This window comes from Quercus lobata, chromosome 5, assembly GCF_001633185.2.
Source record: "Quercus lobata isolate SW786 chromosome 5, ValleyOak3.0 Primary Assembly, whole genome shotgun sequence".
NCBI classification, from domain to species: domain Eukaryota; kingdom Viridiplantae; phylum Streptophyta; class Magnoliopsida; order Fagales; family Fagaceae; genus Quercus; species Quercus lobata.
In genome coordinates, this window is record NC_044908.1 from 1,595,518 (window position 1) to 1,614,786 (window position 19,269).

A 19,269-nucleotide genomic window follows, 5' to 3' on the forward strand; every position below is an offset into this window, starting at 1 on the left:
TATCTTTTGTATAGGCTTGTTTAAGCCCCTTTTCGTACGTTGTAATACATCTTCATATTAATAAAAATGGCTATTACTTTACTTCGCATGTTCTATCTCTTTATTTCCGAAATGGTGACACAATACGTAGACACATAATTCAGTTAAATACTACCCTGTTCTGTACTTACAAAAATAATCCGACTTAATAATTCTGACTTAAACAAATAATATTCAAAACTGAAACTCTTATGAGACAGGAAATGAGAAGGCATTATAATGAGCTTAATAAATCGGCCGGGCACAATACCGCCGATCTTAGAGCACAATACATGGGGTCTTACCCCTTTATCAAAGAAAAAGGCGTTTTTACGAATTTGCAAGTGCTGTTCGGCACAATAATATAGCATTTGAATCAATAACAACCATGGCCGAAGTATTCGCTAAGAAAAAGATATCACCATAACTTTAATAGAATTGCTTGGCACAACAAGGCCGACCCGTGAAAAATAATACTTACCCCAAACTAGCTGAGGTGAGAACCGAAGGCTTGATGCTGGGTAAGAAATAATCATCTGAAGACATATCACCCGCCAAATGAACATCCCCCTTAGGCTACTGAATATTGGGGCGTTCCACCACCTTCCTTACGCTTTTGTTGGCCTTAACCTTTTACGGTATTTAAGCCGAGGATTAAGTAGCTTAACATTTTTATCAAGTAGCCAATCTTACGAAACCCAAACTTTTTCTCATCCAAGTAGTTGGTTTCCCCATAGGCTTGAGTCCGAGGACCATTCAATGCCTTGGTTCTGTCCAAAACCTAGTTTTCCTCATCCAAGTAGTTGGTTTCCCCATAGGCTTGAGTCCGAGGACTATGCAATGCATTGGTTCTGTCCAAAACCTAGTTTTCATCATCCAGGTAGTTGGTTTTCCCATAGGCTTGAGTCCGAGGACTATGCAATGCCTTGGTTCTGTCCAAAACCTAGTTTTCATCATCCAGGTAGTTGGTTTCCCCATAGGCTTGAGTCCGAGTACTATGCAATGCCTTGATTCTGTCCAAAACCTAGTTTTCATCATCCAGGAAGTTGGTTTCCCCATAGGCTTGAGTCTGAGGACTATGCAATGCCTTGGTTCTGTCCAAAACCTAGTTTTCTCTTTGCGTGGGGCCCTGGCTTTAGGGGAGGTAGCTCCTCAGCCAAGCCCCTAGAGTTATCTAAGCGATTGACGCTAATAAACGTAGCCCCTAGCCAGGAATCATAGACCTTAGCGGAGCTTTACACTAAAACTGTATAACCAGTTGTTAAAAATGGCAAAGGAACTCTCCCAACCTACCGTCTATACCAACACACAAGCCTTTCCCATAGACGGCGCCAATTGTAAGGACTCGATTCGTGACGAACCGTATCGGTGTTGGGCTTGTACGTAAGGAGGCCCATACAATATCATTTGTAAAGCGTGGGTTTGAAAGGCTAGGCCTTGGTCACCAGGCGGTGGGTTTTCCGTTGTGTTCATACATTGTTAAGTTTTCTTCACCCCTGGAATCTTTTTCCTGGAGGTGGGCTGGGAGGCTCTCGTTTCTGGCCATTTTTCCCAGCCTCTTCTCTAGGTCACTTATTTTCCCTTTTATACTGGCCTGTGTTCGCTGTCCTTCGTCCACGTGTAGGGTTAAATTTTCCAAGACTGATACTTGTCCCATTAGCCCATATCCAAAGTCGTTGGGGGTGGTTGTAAAAGCCAAAGAATGCGGCTCTGTCAGGTACAGAGCATTGAATGGCAGTAAGGGCAGCTTTCCCCGGATATTTTAGATTTTCTTTCAAAGTTAGACCTATACCGTTTTTGCCCCTCTCTTCGGTGGGATTTTGGGTTTGCCGAGGACTGAGCGGTCCTCGGTGGTATCTTTAAGACTATCCTATACTCTACATTATTGGCCTTGGGCCATAGCTATCTTCGGCTTGCGCCTTTGGACTCCCTATGAGTAAACGGGCCCGGCCCATAAGCTATTGGGCCCCACAGAACCAATAACAAATTAACATCTAAGATTTGTTATGAAAATATTATGAATATAGCACTTCTAAAAAAAAAAGAGCAATACAAAAAAAAAAATCACAACATTTTTAACAAGTTGAGTTGACAAATTTTTACTAATTTTTATCTAAGTCCACCACTAACATCACTTTTTTACTTACTATTATCAAATTATCAATCTGTCACGTCAATAGGTGTGAAAAGTTTTGTCAAATTTTTTCTTTATAGACTTTCAAAAAAAAAAATCTACATGGTTCATGTTAATTAGTAGTAATTTTGCATCTAAAATAAGATAATTGAATTTAAATTTTTTAAAAATCATATTTAAATATATAAAAGGCCTTAATTTCAGTTTTTACCTTAGGCCCCCAAATATATTAAGTTGCCCCTGGTTGTGTGCTGTTTTTTTTTTTTCGAACGTCACTGAAGTCTATATCTACAACTATATGAATGTCTAGGAGTTGATTAATCATTAAAAAAAAAAAAAGAGTAATCAACTCCTATATGAACGTCACTGAAGTCTATATCTACAACTATATCTCATTGAAGTCAATAGATTGTAGTTTTATCAATAGTATAGAAACTGGAGATAGAGATGTGGAGATAGAGAACAAAATAGTCTAGAAACCATTGCAATCACATGCAATAGAATAAAATAGTTCATCAACTCAAAAATAAAAAATAAAAAATTATTCATACCCTGAACCAAGAGCCGTGCAAATCAAGAGAGAGAGAGAACATATAGTTTTTTTTGGGTTTAGAGACAAGTATGGAATGTATTAAATAAGGGATAATAAATAAAATCAATTAGAATATTAGCATTAATGAGGGTTTTGTTTTTATCATTAGATCTACTTAAATCCAATTATTTAAAAAATATGCAACTCTTTAGAGTTACACCAGATATAACCTGAAACCCATATACACACACACATATATATATATATATATATTTATATAATTCACGACTAAATCTGTGCATCGCAGAAGACTTTCACTAGTTATATTAAAAGTGGAAATTGCAAATGTGAGCACCTCAAAGTAAACGCTAAAGAATAGTATGAAAGAAACCTTCACAAAATAAAATTTTAAAAGTTGTTGAATGTTTAATGTATATGATAAAGACGACTACTACTAGTCTACTACTAATAATTGTCTCACATCTATTCTAGCATATAAAAAAAAAAATTTCACCGACAACTACCATGAAATAAGGAAGCGTCATCTCTTCCTTATGATAAACAAAGCATTCTGCTTTTTTTTTTTCTTTTTAACCAAGTAATATTGTAATAATGCAAAGTTCTCTATAAATGACAAGTGCAACTAAGTAATGAGTTATCAGAAAAAGTGAACGAGGTTTATAACATGGTGAGTTTTAGGTTCCATTTCTGTTTTTTGGTTTTGTTTGTAGTCTTTCTTACCCCAACCCATAGTCATGGCCATATATGCCTGCCAAAACAACATGTTGCCCTATTCATCTTTGGGGATTCAATATTCGATGCTGGAAACAATGACTATATCAACACCACCACTGATAACCTAGCAAATTATGGACTGATGACGTCGAAAATTGTCACCAATGGGTCACACCGTACTCGCGACTCAATCGAACCTGCACGATAAAAAACGATCGAAAGAAAACCTTTAGAGAGCACCGGTGTGGGGCCGGCCAAATACTCTCCGAAGGTCAAGTCAGAATTTGTCTCTTTACTCTAGAGTGTTAGGTAGGGTCAATTAATCATACCTCGATTTGCGAGAATGTTAGTCCTTTTATAGCAGTGGAGAGGTGGCTTTTCTTCTTGACCTCCAGATCTTTCCAATGTGGGACTCTGATACAAATTCTCCAAAAGCGTGGTGGGCCGGGATTCCCCTTTTCGGATCTTAGGGCTTTTCTAGGCGATACGGACTTCGGATCATGGGCCCATACTGTGTCTGTCAGCGATGGGCCTTAAAAGCGCGTGGGACCATCCTCACACAGGCCAAACAGTCCCAATCCGTCAGGCCCCTTAAGATAGGCCCATCAGATTATATATTTCATCATCTTCATGGACCATATGGGGAGACCTTCTTCAACTACCCCACTGGAAGATTTTCTAACGGACGTCTAATCCCAGATTTTATTGGTAAAATGCAATTAATCTTACTTTCTTTCTTCTTCTTCTTCTTCTTCTTTTTTATTTTATTATTATTATTATTATTATTTTTTTTTTTTTAAGAATTTGAATTGTTAGTACATTGATTGTTGAAATTTTATTACAGCTGAGTTTGCAAAGTTGCCATTCATTACGCCACTTCTATATCCCGGTTATCATCAATATACTGACGGGTCAAACTTTGCTTCTGGCGGAGCTGGGGCTCTTGTCGAAACTAACAAAGGATTGGTATGTATCTTTTACATTAAGTGTGTGTATATATATTCACACATGTACAATACTGACATTGAAATTTCACTCTCCAATCCTTATTGATAGGACAAGGAGTTCTCCTTTTGTTCAATGACTAATAGTATTAAGTAGGCAGCATTTTTTTTTTTTTTTTAAGAAGAAATTAGGCAGCTTAATTAAATTTTCAGTGTAATTGATCATATCATGCTGAATAAAATAAATAAATATATAAATGATAGATAGGCTTGAAATTTGCATTGCCAATAGAGCTTTAACTAAATTATCTGATTGAGTAACAGTGAGATATGCAAATCATATGGTAGCGAACTAGAGGTTTTTGGCTTCCTTCTAGAAATCTTTAAGTTCTACCCACTTATCTCTGGACTGGCATATGAAAAATGGATGTGAAAAAAAAAATGATGAAGAAAATTTAGCAAGAAAGAGTCGGAGTGAAATCAAGAAGAAGAAGAAGAAGTGGGTTCAGAGCCTAAATAAGAAGTGGCTAATCTGATTCATTTTATTAGGAATTTTTAAAAATACACTATATAAAATTTATTTATTTATAGTATTATTTATATTTATTATGAAATATATGTATTTGGTGCGTAATTCTGGAATGGTACACCAATACATACAGGAATTGAAATCTTCTATTCCAATAGCAAATTTGGAACGCTCTCTAAAATAAAGTTCAAAACATTGGATGACACGGACATGACATGTGTCTTAAAATTGTCACATGTTGGCTCCTTTCCAATGCTCTTGTATATTGGATAGAGACTGCACCTCTAGCAATAATTCATTTTAAAATAGTGTGCTTGCAATAATATATTACCCAAATTTCAAATGCCTGAGTAGACCATATTTTCCTAATCTTCTTTTCCTCTAATTTTTGGGGCAGGTGATAGACCTAAAATCTAAACTACATTATTTTGAGAAATTGGCGAATCAGTTGAGGAAAAATCTAGGACATGAAGAAGCCAAGAAATTATTGGCGAGAGCAGTTTACTTAATTAGCATTGGCAGCAATGATTATTTTGCCCTTTTTACCTCAAATTCCAGTGCTCTTCAAACCTACTCTCCGGAAGAATACGTAGATATAGTGATCGGCAACTTAACAAGTGTGATAAAAGTAATAACATTCAATATTCAAAATAAATTGTCATTCTATTTAATTCTTGTTGTTGTTGTTGTTGTTTTTTTTTTTTTTTTTTTTTTTTTTTTTTTTTAACATTCGCAAAAATTTGTAATACTAAATAGCCATATCTTGATGTGCTAGGGAATATATAAGAAAGGTGGAAGGAAAGTTGCGATGCCAAACTTGGCACCGTTGGGCTGTTCGCCAATTACAAGAGCACTAAATACAAATAACACAGGTGCATGAATTGAGGGACTTTCAGCACTAGCGAAATTGCACAATGAAGCACTTTCTAAATCCTTGCAGGAGCTAGAAAATAAACTCGATGGATTCAAATATTCAATAACCGATAAATACACTTCTCTAAGTGAAACCATAAATAACCCTTCAAAATATGGTATGTCAATCATTTTCATAGTGCATAATGTATTTTAGTTCGATCACAAACTAAAAGTGTCTCTGTTTTTATTTTATTGTGAAGGTTTCAAGGAAAGCAAGATTGCATGTTGTGGAACTGGTCCATATAGAGGAACTTTTAGTTGTGGGGGGAAGAGATCTGTCAAAGAATACGAATTATGTGAGAATGTTAGTGAATATGTGTTCTTTGACAGTATTCATGCCACCGAAAAGGCCAACCAACAAATCGCTGAGCTAATGTGGAGTGGAACTCCTAATATCACTGGACCTTACAATCTTGCAGCATTGTTTGAAAACTAAGAAATGTAGATTTGTTTTAAAAAAAAAAAGTGAAATAGGTTATGTTATAATTAAAATCTAAATAAGAATTGTATTTTCATACCGAATTAATAAATATATTCAATATTTCAAGTTGTATGATCATATTCTCAATACTTACAAGAGTTTTACTAATCAGCTATGTAATTTCTATCAAGTGTGCGTCAACAGAGGGAGTGAGGGGTAATTTTGTCTATTTGAAAAATAATTTTCATGTGCACAAATCATTGTGAGTCATATATCTATTTTTCTTTTAGGAAGTAAAATGATTCAATCCAAGTTAGATACCATATCAGCACTTCATTAGGCCATATAGGACAAAAACTAAAAGATTTAAACAAAAGGATGAACAATATAACATTTTAGAAAGTTTAGGGACTAAAATCAAACATTTGAATGTTTGGGGACGAAAAACGAACTTTGATAAAAGTTTAGGGATTAAAATAATATTTTACCCTTAATTTTCTCATTAGATACCAGAGTATCATGACCACAAAAAGAGGCATATTATTAGCATGTGTTCAAAACTAAAGGCAATGGAGTTGGACTTTTCAAAGAATATCATTGTGAAATGTAAAGGTCCAATGGTAAACTGTTGGGTCCTAAATAATATTATTACCAATATTATCAATTCAAAATAGTAATCACACAAAATAACACAAATATTTAGTTGAAAAAACCATTTCTCATTGAAGAGAAAAACCACAGGACAAACTTTGAATAAATTCACTATTATTAAATTAATTACAATAATTCTCAAGTTTATGCCTAACTTGAGATTCACCAAATACAATAATAAGTCCTCTTGTGTATGTCTCACAGTTATAAAATATCTTCTTATTTTTTTTACTCTCACATACACTAATTATTTATTTCGAAGGTGGCAACAATTTTTTTTGTCTTCTCTCTCTCTCTCTCTCTTGTCTTCTTTTTCGGGCTCATGACCAAAACAACATACACTACTAAATACGCGAGCTATAGCCACATTTTTTAGCTGCGTTTTAAAAAAACGAAGCTTAAACTACCAACCTATAGTTGCGTTTTTTAAAACGCAGTTATAGGTTAAGTCTATAACTGCATTTCTATGTATTTTTAGCCACATTTTTTTGGATAGGGTCAACTGTTGCGTTCAAAAAGCGTAGTTAGAGGTCCAACTGAATAATTTTTTATTTTTAAAAAAATAAGACCTATACCCACATTTAAAAAACCTGGCCATAGCCAACCTAAAGTTGTTTTTTTAACAAATGCGATTATAGACCTCACCTATTATGGCACTTAGAAAGTGCCGCAATAGGTCATTCCTGAATAAATAAATAAAAAGTTACACTACCTATTACGGTGCTTGAAAGAGCCGCAATAGGGCCCTTAAATTAAAAAAAAAAAAAAAAATTAGGGTTAAAATTTTAAACCCAAATCAGATCTCTCTCTAAGTCGTTTGATCATATCACTCTCTCTAACCCATCTCTCTCTCTCTCTCTCTCTCTCTCTCTCTCTCTCTTTCTCTCTCTCCATCTTCAACATGTTGCCCCCTACCATCTTAATGTGCCGCCGTTGAGCTAACCGGCCTCCAGCCGCCTCAATGTTCTGTAGCCTCGATAAGTTCTTCTCTCACTCTCTCTCTCTCTCTCACTAGCCAATCCTCCTCATTGTGGCATTGCCAATCCTCTTCAACGTGTCGCCGTCGATGAAGCCCATCCTCCATCCGTTGCCTCACTTCAAGGTATTTCTCCCTTTCACTAGCTAAGTTTATTTATTTATTTTTTTATGTTTTATAGTTTCAATTTCATATATATTTTTTTTAAATAAAGCTAATGTGTTATTTTGCTGTGGTTATGCTTAAAGTTTGGATTTTGGATTGGGTTTTGCTGTTGTTACTCTTAAATTTTGGCTTGGTTATTTTTGTTGTTGTGCGAAAGTGTTTTTTTTTTTTTTTTTGGGACAAAATTTAATTACAAAATTGTTTGTACTATTAGGCCACAACCTTACTCAATAAAATAAATATTACTACATAATTTGAAAATCTAATAGTTGAATAGCATGTTCTGTATACTCTTAATACATATGTAAAATTTTGCGTCAATCAGATATTATTTACTATATGATTTATAAGCTTATATTTTATGCATAATTTTAAATTACAAAAACTTGTAATTTAAACAATTTATTAATGACATAGCTATTGATCTTTAATTTTTTAGAAATTTCGTAAGTATGGAAGATATAAGAAAACGCTACAAAAAAACCGGTCTAAAGCTGTGTACCCCAAAAACGCGGCTATAGGCTTTGAGGCGCGTTTCCTTATAAACGCGGCCTAAAGCGCGCAACTCAAAGCCTATAGCCGCATTTTTGAAACTCCGGCTAAAACCAGACCTATAGCCGCGTTTTCTAACCGCGGCTATAGGATTCGGCCCTATAGCTGCGTTTTTGGAAACGCAGCAGTAGACCCCAACCTAATAAACGCGGCTCCAGGACAGCTTTGAGCTGCGGTTATTAACGCGGCTATAGGCTTCGGACCATATTCATTAAGGACAACAACCATGTGAAATTTCCTGATTTGGAACTCTCTAAGAAGATTCCAGACTAACATCGAATCTGCAAAACCAATAAATATGATATAATACACTGAAACTTTATAGCTTAGACACACACACACAAACATCAAAATAATGTTGATAGTCTGTTAAAATTGTGGTGCACACCAATAAATACTAATAACTGAATTAAACTAATTGAAATGAAGAGTCACACAACTGTCAACTAAACATAATATTAATGCAAAATTTTGACCCATGGAACAGGACAGTCAAAAGTTTGATCAACAAATCAGACAATTCATGCAAAATGTAAAAGAATGGAAATTCAAGTGATGTAGCAACTATTTGGTTGATTTTTAAGATGCTTTCATTAGAGGGTGTGCAATCCTTGGCTGTTGAGTACAAGTTCTAGCCAATGCTAAAGGGTTCCCCACCCCCAAAAAATAAAATAAAAATTGAGGCTTAGTTGAGTCAATTAACTTTTGGATAAGGCTGCTATCCACCTTTATTCAGTTTTTTTTTTACTATACTGAGCATATGATTCTCACCCCAAGTTGACATAAAAATTAGAGCTTACCAGGCACAAAGTATGCAGGTTTGTGAGCCATATCTCCAACAGTAGTACATATAGACCATGCTGTAACACACAAACACGATATCGAAAAAAGAATTTGAGACACTCTAATAAGGAATTGATGATGCACCTAAAATAATACATATAAAACTTGGTTATCATACTTCTCTTATTAGTACAAATGAAAGCCATTCATCATACACTTAAGAAAAAGATGGTAGAGTGGACCTAAGAACATATGCAGCGAGAGCAAAACAACAATAGTTTGACAATAGATAGGGCTCTACTTGTGTGAGGTTTGAAAAAATTGGTAAGCAAATAGTGTTATGATGTTATCTAACTCCAAACTTTGAACAATAAAAATCATCATTTGGATAAAAAGTACTTGTCATTCCATCAAAATCCAATCCTATTTGTTTCTTATCACACAAAAACCATAAATTAAAATCAACGAAATTATATAAAATCTAAAGCATATTACGTAAACAATTTGATACTTTAGATGAGAATTTAAAAAAAAAAAAAAATTAACTATAAAGTACAAAGTGTCATTACCCAATTTATAACACTTCAGATTAATACATAACAATATATTTAAAATTTTTTAATTTCATAGTTGGGAATGAAGTGTTAATCAGCGAAGTTATATTTTGAGTAAATTTCTAAAGATAAGGATTATCAGGAAAAAAAAAAAAATGATCAGAAATAGAGGCAGATTAGGAATCTAAAAATAAAAAACAGAGAGACAAAAAAGGTGCACACTCAGCACAGAAAAAACAGAAGCTGAAAGTCACAGTCATAGACCATTATTGCAAAATAGCAAAATAGGTAGCCGCCGGAGCCAAAAAAAAAAAGCCTAACCACAACACTGACCCATTATAAAATATCCAGTTTGCATGATCCAAGTCGTGCTGTGGTATATGTTGCTTGTCTGAGTAGTCCAGCAGATAGCCCCTGCTCAAAATAATGCAATTAGACCAACTAATGTGCTTTTGTGTGTGCAATGTGTGTGTTGCCAGACGGGGGAGGGAGGGACCAAATATCAAGACACAACACATAGGTACAATTTGAATCAAACAAATCACAATAATTACAGCCAAATTAAATTACACCATTAAGCATGTGACCCTTCATTACCCTTTAAACAAGCACCCTCTACATAAATTCATACACCAAACTAAACAACGGGCAAATACTTAACACAATCCAAACCATATAGCTCATCTGAAAATAATGAGGATATCACCCTAATGTACACACTATATGATAAATTTAAATCCTCAACTAAATCATTGTAAAGATCCATTTTTTTAATACAGATCTTGAATAACAAAAACCAAGTTCGATACTTGAAAACACATACATGTCTTTATAGCTGAGATAAACAGATCATATTGTATAAAAATCCAAACTTTTTATTATTTTGTAGAACCAAACCTTGTAAAAGGCACCAAAGCCCTCCTCCTTAAGCATGTTCCTCGCTACCGAGCCTGCTGATCCCTGACCCAATTGAATCCTCACCTATACCAATCCAAAAACGAGAAACAATAATAAACCCAACATAAATTAGTACCCATTAAACCATACTACACAATTTAGCAAATCAAAAAAATACCTTTAAATCACACAGATCTAAATCCCATCGGAGAAAACAAATATGCAGCACAAAAAGATCAAATTTTTTCTGAAGGGTGTCAATGAAAACAGAGAAATAGAAACATGGGTATTGAGAGAGAGGATCTATGAGAGAGAAAGAGAGAGAGAGAGAGCTTACCGATTGATGAGGGAGGCTAAAAGGCGTGAGGTTTGTGGGTTTGTTGAGAGCACGGCGGCGAGAGGTGGTGCGGGCACGGCGGCCAAATTAGGGATCGGGGAGCTAGGTTGAGAGAGCTGAGAGTGATTTTTCAAAGGTTTCGGGTCAGATTACCGATTTAGGTTTTTTTTTTTTTTTTTTAAATTTTATAGCAATCCTAGGGCTGCGTTTGATTAAACGCAGCTTAAACATATCTGGAGTTGCGTTTAATCAAACGCAACTCTATGTGCCCGTTTGGGTTGCGTTTCAGCTCTACGTTTTCCTGCCTTTTTTTTTTTTTCTCTGCATGTAAACAGTAAAAGTACTGTGCAGGGGACAAAAAATACTATTCACGCACTGTTTATGTACTGTTCACATACTATTCATGGGTCTCACGACACTATTCACACATTTAAAAATTATTTTGCTACAGTGTTTTCAGTTTTCAGTTTTCAGTGTTTTCAGTTTTAGTAAATGCAGTTATACGTTCAGTGGTGGAGCTGCGTTTTTGTAAAACGTAGCTCAAACAGTATCCTAAAGCTGCGTTTTTAAAAAACGCAGCTCCAAAGCGCGTTTTTTGTAGTGAAAAGATGTAATCCGATTTGAGCTGCGTTTTTAAAAAACGCAGCTCCAAAGCGCGTTTTTTGTAGTGAAAAGATGTAATCCGATCGTGGATCTGTCAAAATTCACTTCTAATGAAAATATATTGAGTAAGGTTATAACTTTAGGTTACAACAAATTTTGTAACTAAATTTTGTTTTTTTTTTATACTAAAAAGTCTATAACGGTCCATCAAAAAAAAAAAAAAAAAGAAAAAAAAAAGAAAAAGAAGAGGTCTATAACGGTGTTTTTAAAATGTCGTTATATGTCAAACGTTAATATTTTATTTACATGGTATTTTGTACCCCAACAGTTCATATCAGCAGTCTCATGTCTGGCATTGAATGTGTGATGGTACTTTACCCAATATCTCATTGAAACGTCAATGATGATTGTCTTAATAAACTCATATTTGATAAGGTTGTGGAAAACAGTATGGCAAAGGTTGAAACTGATCAATTTGAGGGGTCCTAAGGAGAAAAGTCTTTTATGTTGATGCAATTTTTTCTTGTATATATATATATATATATATATATATATAGGTGGTACAGATGTTTCTTTGATTTTCACCTTTATTACCAGTGTATATCACTTTTCTTTCTACTTTTGATGGGAAATATTGTGTTGATTGCTGATTGTTTCTTGCATATATATTACATCTTAGAATTGTGCCTTGTAAGTTGAGGTTTTTAATTTTTTTACTCTTTAATTGTGTCCCCACTATTTCGGCACATACAGTAACAACTCAAAATAAAATACCCCTCTTGAGAAGGTTCTCAAAGTGTAAGAATTTTTCCCAAAGCTGTTGTCCACTCATAGAAGGAACTGAGGGATATGTTAGAGGTTTTACTTCTCTGTATTATTATTGTTGTTGTTGTTGTTATTTTGGTTTCTTGTTGTTTTACATAGTTTTGGTCCACATCATTTTTTCCTTTTCTTCAAATATATTGGATTTTTTTCCATAGGTTGTGAAATAATATCGAGCAATTCCTATATATATATTGAGCTTTTATGGTTATTTGTTGTAGCCGGCCCTGATTAATATGTTGAGGATCTATAGTTGACCTTATAATTTTGAGACTAAGGTTTTGTTATTGTGGTAGTGGTGGCTTTGACTTAGAATTTGTTTTTTGTTTTACAAGGAGGGGAACGTAATGGCTGATTATATTAAAAGAGGTAAAAAAAAAAAAAAAAAAAAATTAAGCATAATTGAGAGTCCAATAGATGTGGGTAACCAACTATGGAGACTTGTTGGTGGAATGAGATGGTTCCTGTGTTCCCCTTTTTCTAAAAGGACTTGTTCATCACGGGGCTCTCTTGCCGCTAAAGTGGGCCGGACCCACAACATAAATATCTTTGAATTTTCTTAGTAGTTGGGTGTGTGTAACAAAACTCTTGATAATGATCAATGGACCGGAGTACGGGTTAATCTTTGTTAACGCAATCTGAAATTGAGAGAAAAAGATGGTTGAGTTATATCATTTGAAACTAGAGCATTATGACTTTGAACTTAGATTTTTCAAAGAATACTCTTTGTCGCATATAAAAAGTCCAAGGTAACTGCACAAGGTCAGAGTACACAAATCATGAACGTAGTCAATATGAAGACAATGAACCAATCAACCTTCCATGAAAGATCAACTGAAGCAAAACTTCCTTTTTCCTCTTGTAAAGCACAAATCAAGCAGCCTATAAAAGAAAATTGCAACTAATAAATAGAATTAAAAAAAAAAGTTGTAAAGATTGAACATGATGGGCTTAAGGTTCTACTTGTGTTTCTTGGTTTTGTTTACAACCCTTTTCATCTCAACCCACGGCCTTGGTCACCTTTGCCTGCCAGAAGAACATGTTGCCTTATTCATCTTTGGAGATTCATTATTTGATGCTGGAAATAATAATTATATCAACACCACTACTGATTACCAAGCAAATTATGAGCCATATGGGGAGAACTTTTTCAAGTACTCTTCTGGGAGATATTCCGATGGCCGTATAATTCCAGATTTTATTGGTAATATATTGCTACATATGTACCGTCTTGTTTTCTATAAAATCTCAGTTTTTTATTTTTTTATTATATGTATTAATTGTTTGTTTTATTTCAGCTGAGTTTGCAAAGTTGTCATTCATTACACCATATCTACATCCTGGTTACCATCAATATACTGATGGGGCAAACTTCGCATCCGCTGGAGCCGGTGCTCTTGCTGAAACTCGCCAAGGAATGGTATGTAATCTTTAATATTAAGTAGGCGTTATATATATATATATATATATATTTATATATATATATATATATGTTAAGGTAATATAAACTTCACACACAGTTATAGGATTGCAATCATGATATTATCTAGTAGAAATGCACTAATCATACTTATTCACATCAAATTATAAATAATTATTTAGTAAAATTTGTAATATTTTTAGCATTTTTTATTGTCTTAAACAGGGAAAAATATATATTGTTTTCAGGTATGTATATATATCTTCTCTCTCAAAACAAAAGGGTTGATCTGATGAATGAGACTTATCTGTTGTGAGTCATGAGAAGATACATATACCCATAATTGGGTATACCTTTTCCTTAAAAAGATAGTGTATTTATTGCATATGTGTGCTTCCATGAAGCAAATATTTTAATGCATTTTTCTTTATTTATAGGTGATCGACCTAAAAACTCAATTAAGTTATTTCAAGAACTTCGAGAGGCTGTTGAGCGAAAAACTTGATGATGCAGAAGCTAAGACATTATTGTCCAGAGCTGTATACTTAATTAACATTGGAACTAATGATTATGTAGTCCCTTTCACGAGGAATTCCAGCATCTTTCAATCCTATTCTCAAAAAGAATATGTAGACATGGTGATCGGCAATTTGACATTTGTGATCAAGGTAATAAAAATTAACAATGTATTCATCACAAATTCATTCTACATACTTACTGTATATTCCCCCCTCGATCTCCTTACCTTCTTTTTCGGACTGTTGCTTATACCCGTAACTACATATTGATTTGCTAGGAAATATATAAGGAAGGAGGAAGAAAATTTGGGTTTCTAAACTTGGCGCCATTGGGTTGTCTTCCATTGGGAAGAGCACTAAATTCAGGAAAGACAAATGAATGCAAGCACGAACTGACAGCCCTAGCAAAACTGCATAATAAAGCACTTACCGAAGTTCTCCACAATCTAGAGAACGAGCTCAATGGATTTAGATATTCAATAGCCGATACCTACACTATTCTGAGTGAAAGAATAAATAATCCTTTGAAATATGGTATGTCAATGTCATGATCATTTTCATAGTGTAGAATTTACTTAATTATTGTTATTTCTATCATAAACTGATACCAACATTTTGGTTGTAAATATGTTGTGATGAAGGTTTTAAGGAAGGGTATATTGCATGTTGTGGAATTGGACCGTACAAAGGAATTAATAGTTGTGGAGGAAAGAGATCAGTTAAAGAGTACGAATTATGTGAGAATGCTAGTGAATATGTGTTCTTTGACACTGTTCATCCCTCAGAAAAAGCAAACCAGCAATTCGCAGAGCTAATGTGGAGTGGAACTCCCAATGTTACAGGACCTTATAATCTCAAAGCATTGTTTGAACACAAATGAATGTAGATTTCATAAGCATTGAGTGACTCATAAATGTTATTATTGAATTTTTTTTTTTGATTTTTTTTGAAAATCGAGTTATTATTAGAATTTAAATATATATAAAAAAAGTCATTAAGCATGGATTTTCGTCATAAATGTTATTATTAAAATTTAAATAATAAAAAGTAATTAAGCATGTATCTTTGTCACTATATCGCCGTTTCCATTGTAATTGATCTTGTGCAATTGGTAACACATTATTCTACATGCATGTCATATAAGCTTTAATTATTTGCACTTGAATTAAATATTGGCCTAATTAATCAACTTTATTAATACACTTGTAATTCTAAAACTTGGGTCTAAAAACCTAACAATTATATATACTAGCTTTTAACCCGCACTCTGTGCGGGAACCTTTTTATTTACATTTGTTAGAAATAATTTTTTTTTTTTTTAATAATATGTAAATACACTTTCACCACATACTAAACACCCAACACATATTTTCATTTACAAATCTAATTACAAACACCGTAGGCAGATACCAAAAACTAATTTAACCAAATTATTTAAAAGAAAACCAAATCTAATACAAATACCCAATACATAATTTATTTTAAACCCAATACCATAATTAAAACCAAATCTAATTCAAATAACTAAATCTAAAACAATCCGACCAAGTCCACTTGAAGATGTTGATTCAACATCAGCTAAGGTAGATGAATAAATATCCTCCTTTTGAGACAAAGTGAGAGACAGAGAAATGAAGAAGTTGAATGATGTGAGATTTGTTCCTGCTACCTTCCAATCGGCCAAAATTTTTTCCCCTTCTTATTTTTTGCCTATCATGTCCCATTCATGAGGAATGAATATAGACCTTTGTAGATTTCGTTCAACCCCAACATTTATATACTACACAAAGTAAATGTATTTTAGAACCTTGATAAGAAACTAAAAAAAAAAAAAAAATCATAAATGCATATAGACCACAAAGTTTGATAAGAAACTATGTTTTGTTTAAGCTACCTTAGAACACAAATTTTCTCAACCTCATTAATTTAAGACACATATTCTCTATACACTATCCATTTAATAGATGGTTAATTCAATTTCACAACTCCTAATAAACCATACTAACTAAAAAAGAAAAAAGAAAAATCCTATTGAAGTCTAAACATATATGCATTTTTTTAACACATGACATACATACCAACCAAAAAACTACACAAAACTTATTGTTTATAAACCAAATTATTAGCTGTATGTTAAAGGACAAAGAAAATGCTAATTTTGAGATTTTGCTGAGATATTATATATGAACACTTTAGTTTCTATTCAAATGCATGTTCAGTTACGAAAATGATTTCTTAATTCTTTACTATAAGTGGCTAAAGTAAGATTCTACCAAAATTAGGCACAGATATTGAAGAAAGAATTTTGTGCTTGATCTGAGCTCCAAATCACAGTGGTTTCCAAATTAAATCAAGCCCCAAAGAAAGTAATGGAGAAATAGAGATAAAAAAAATATAGATTCAAAAAGCAAAAAACACTGGAAAGATGTCCATGTTCATCAGTTTGAGTAGTAATACTATTGCCAAATATTTACCCTTTTTTATCCTTTATTCTCTATTGTCTCTTTCTGCATCATTATTGGCAGTATGTTTTGAGGAAGAATAAATTCTTTCAAACAATTGTGTGAGCCTTTCACTTTGAGAGAGATAAAATACAATAGAAAAATGTTAAGAACATAGATAACACAATTATTTTTTCCTATAATTTTAACCGAATATGGGATCAAAACATATACAAAAGGTAATAACAATAAGACATAAAGAAACAATAATTGTAGCAGTGACAAATTGACAATCATAATCAAATTAAAAATATCAAACTTCTTCAATTTCCCTCTCGGTCTCTAATGGAAGAAAAAATCTGTTTTTCTTTCCTCTAAATGCTATTTTAAAGAGTAGTTTATGAGAAAAAATGTAAAAAAGAAATACTGAAATAACGCATAACACTAATCTACCATATGTTTCTACCAGTTTTATAGTAATATTCCAAACGCGTACCAAACAATACAACCAATGCCCAAGCAGACCTGAACCAAGAAACGCCCATACATACTAATAAAATAACCTGTAGCCAAGCAAACTGCCTATTTGGCTAATCTCACCTAATGTGTTGATAGCCACAAATATCCTACACTAATTCAAGTAAGTCTTAAATAAAAACCATACAAATTTAAAAGGAAGAAATCTAACATAAGTAAATCAATTTCAAGTAACATCAATTAGTCAATAAATTTCTTCATAAAAGATTCAGGAAGCATGAAGTAATTCTACTATAAAAATTAAATCAAGCCCCAAAGAAAGTAATGGAGAAACAGAGATAAAAAAATTATAGATTCAAAAAGCAAAAAAACACTGGAAGCTGCTTTTTTTTTTTTTAGTACAGAAGGCCATTTAGACTCAGAAGAGGATAAAAAAAAAAATTGATTATGGAATTTTGGAATAGAAAGTTGAAGAAAATAAATGTAAATGGAACCCTCAGTTTTATTCGCTTCCTGCAAATCATTCACGATATTGATTTTGCAGTAAATTTTGTATCAATTCTCTTTCTAATAAAAAAATGAAAACAAAAGACCATAAAAGAGCGGACAATATGAAAGGCAAATCTCAACACCGAGTCCTTTACATAACCAAAAGGCCAAAAATAAAACGCACATAATAGAATCTCACATCAAGTATTCACATTTTAAATTGCTACGCCAGCCATTTACAAATTATTTTACTAAGAAATTACAATATATATTTAATTTGATGCACTAACTCTAGCAACTTAATATAACAAATTCAACAATTCAAATATTTTAGTTGACTATAACAAAGAAATTGTATATGTAAAGAACCAGTTATTGTGTAGGAGAAGATGAGGAGTTTATTGCGAAGTGACACTGTTTCAATCTCTACTACCAAAACAAACAACCCTAAACAAAATTATATTCTGATCAAAATTAGTTTTCTGTTCAGTTTTCGGGTTAATCTTCATATTTATAACCAAATTATTCATCTCCATTAAAATTATATTTTAAACAGCCATAGTATAACTGCTCAGTTTTTTATCATGATGAGGGAAAAAAATCTAATGAGAAGATTACATAGAAAATTTTAAGGGAATTTCATTGAATATATATAATGTAACACCAAAAGAACATTTGCTGTTATATCCAAATTAATAAATTCCATAAATATACCCATAAGTACGGAATGTTGACCACCAGCTTTGATGGCCCCAAAACTTAAATTCTTCATTTTGATTGAACAGTACACTCTTAATCAAGTGAAGATTAAAAAATACAAAACCTAAAAATGAGTGTAAATGTTAAAGTATGAAAATGCAGAACTGAAATAGGCAGGGAAATTTTCTAACATGTTCCCAATTTTCCTAAAGTTGTAAAAGATGCTGATAATATGTGAGTCACAGCATGATGTACAAAACTAATTTTCTTTTATCAAGGCCGTTGTTTTAACAATGCCAATCAATTCAAAGGAAAATATGCCATTTGTGGGATATAGGAAAAAGATGACCATAACGAAAAAACTTAAGTGCAAAATTTGTTTAACTTGGCAGTATTAAGCAATGACCATTCACCAATTTAAACTCAAGCATCAAGAATGTTGTTAGCTACTGCAATTAGTCATATGCAATAGAACCCAACATTTGCAAACCAGAGGGCATAGAACCAAAGTCTTTTTAATCTGAAAACATAACAGAACCTACCAAAAAAAAAACAAAAAATTGAACATGCATAACAGAATGAACAACACATTCATCAAAGGAAAAACGACATCAAAAGGGCTTAAAACAAAAAATGGAACATAATAATAACAAAAGC

The 19,269-nt window shown here is 33.2% G+C and overlaps 1 protein-coding gene, 1 long non-coding RNA gene and 1 pseudogene across 2 annotated transcripts; 2 read left to right on the forward strand and 1 right to left on the reverse strand.

Annotated features, from left to right (window-relative positions):
• Nucleotides 1-3,360: 3,360 nt before the first annotated feature.
• On the forward strand, nucleotides 3,361-6,243 carry LOC115992827 (annotated as a pseudogene).
• A 3,170-nt stretch (nucleotides 6,244-9,413) lies between these two features.
• On the reverse strand, nucleotides 9,414-10,914 carry LOC115988910. Its single transcript, XR_004091704.1, has 3 exons — nucleotides 10,807-10,914; nucleotides 10,243-10,323; nucleotides 9,414-9,432 (listed from the first exon to the last, which is right to left on the reverse strand). It is a non-coding gene; the product is annotated as an uncharacterized LOC115988910 (long non-coding RNA).
• A 2,570-nt stretch (nucleotides 10,915-13,484) lies between these two features.
• On the forward strand, nucleotides 13,485-15,408 carry LOC115992573 (GDSL esterase/lipase 1-like). Its single transcript, XM_031116792.1, has 5 exons — nucleotides 13,485-13,772; nucleotides 13,867-13,988; nucleotides 14,426-14,656; nucleotides 14,785-15,040; nucleotides 15,148-15,408. Exons 1-5 carry the CDS (start codon nucleotides 13,511-13,513, stop codon nucleotides 15,384-15,386), a joined length of 1,110 nt encoding a protein of 369 aa, XP_030972652.1. The 5' UTR covers nucleotides 13,485-13,510; the 3' UTR covers nucleotides 15,387-15,408.
• Nucleotides 15,409-19,269: the final 3,861 nt, after the last annotated feature.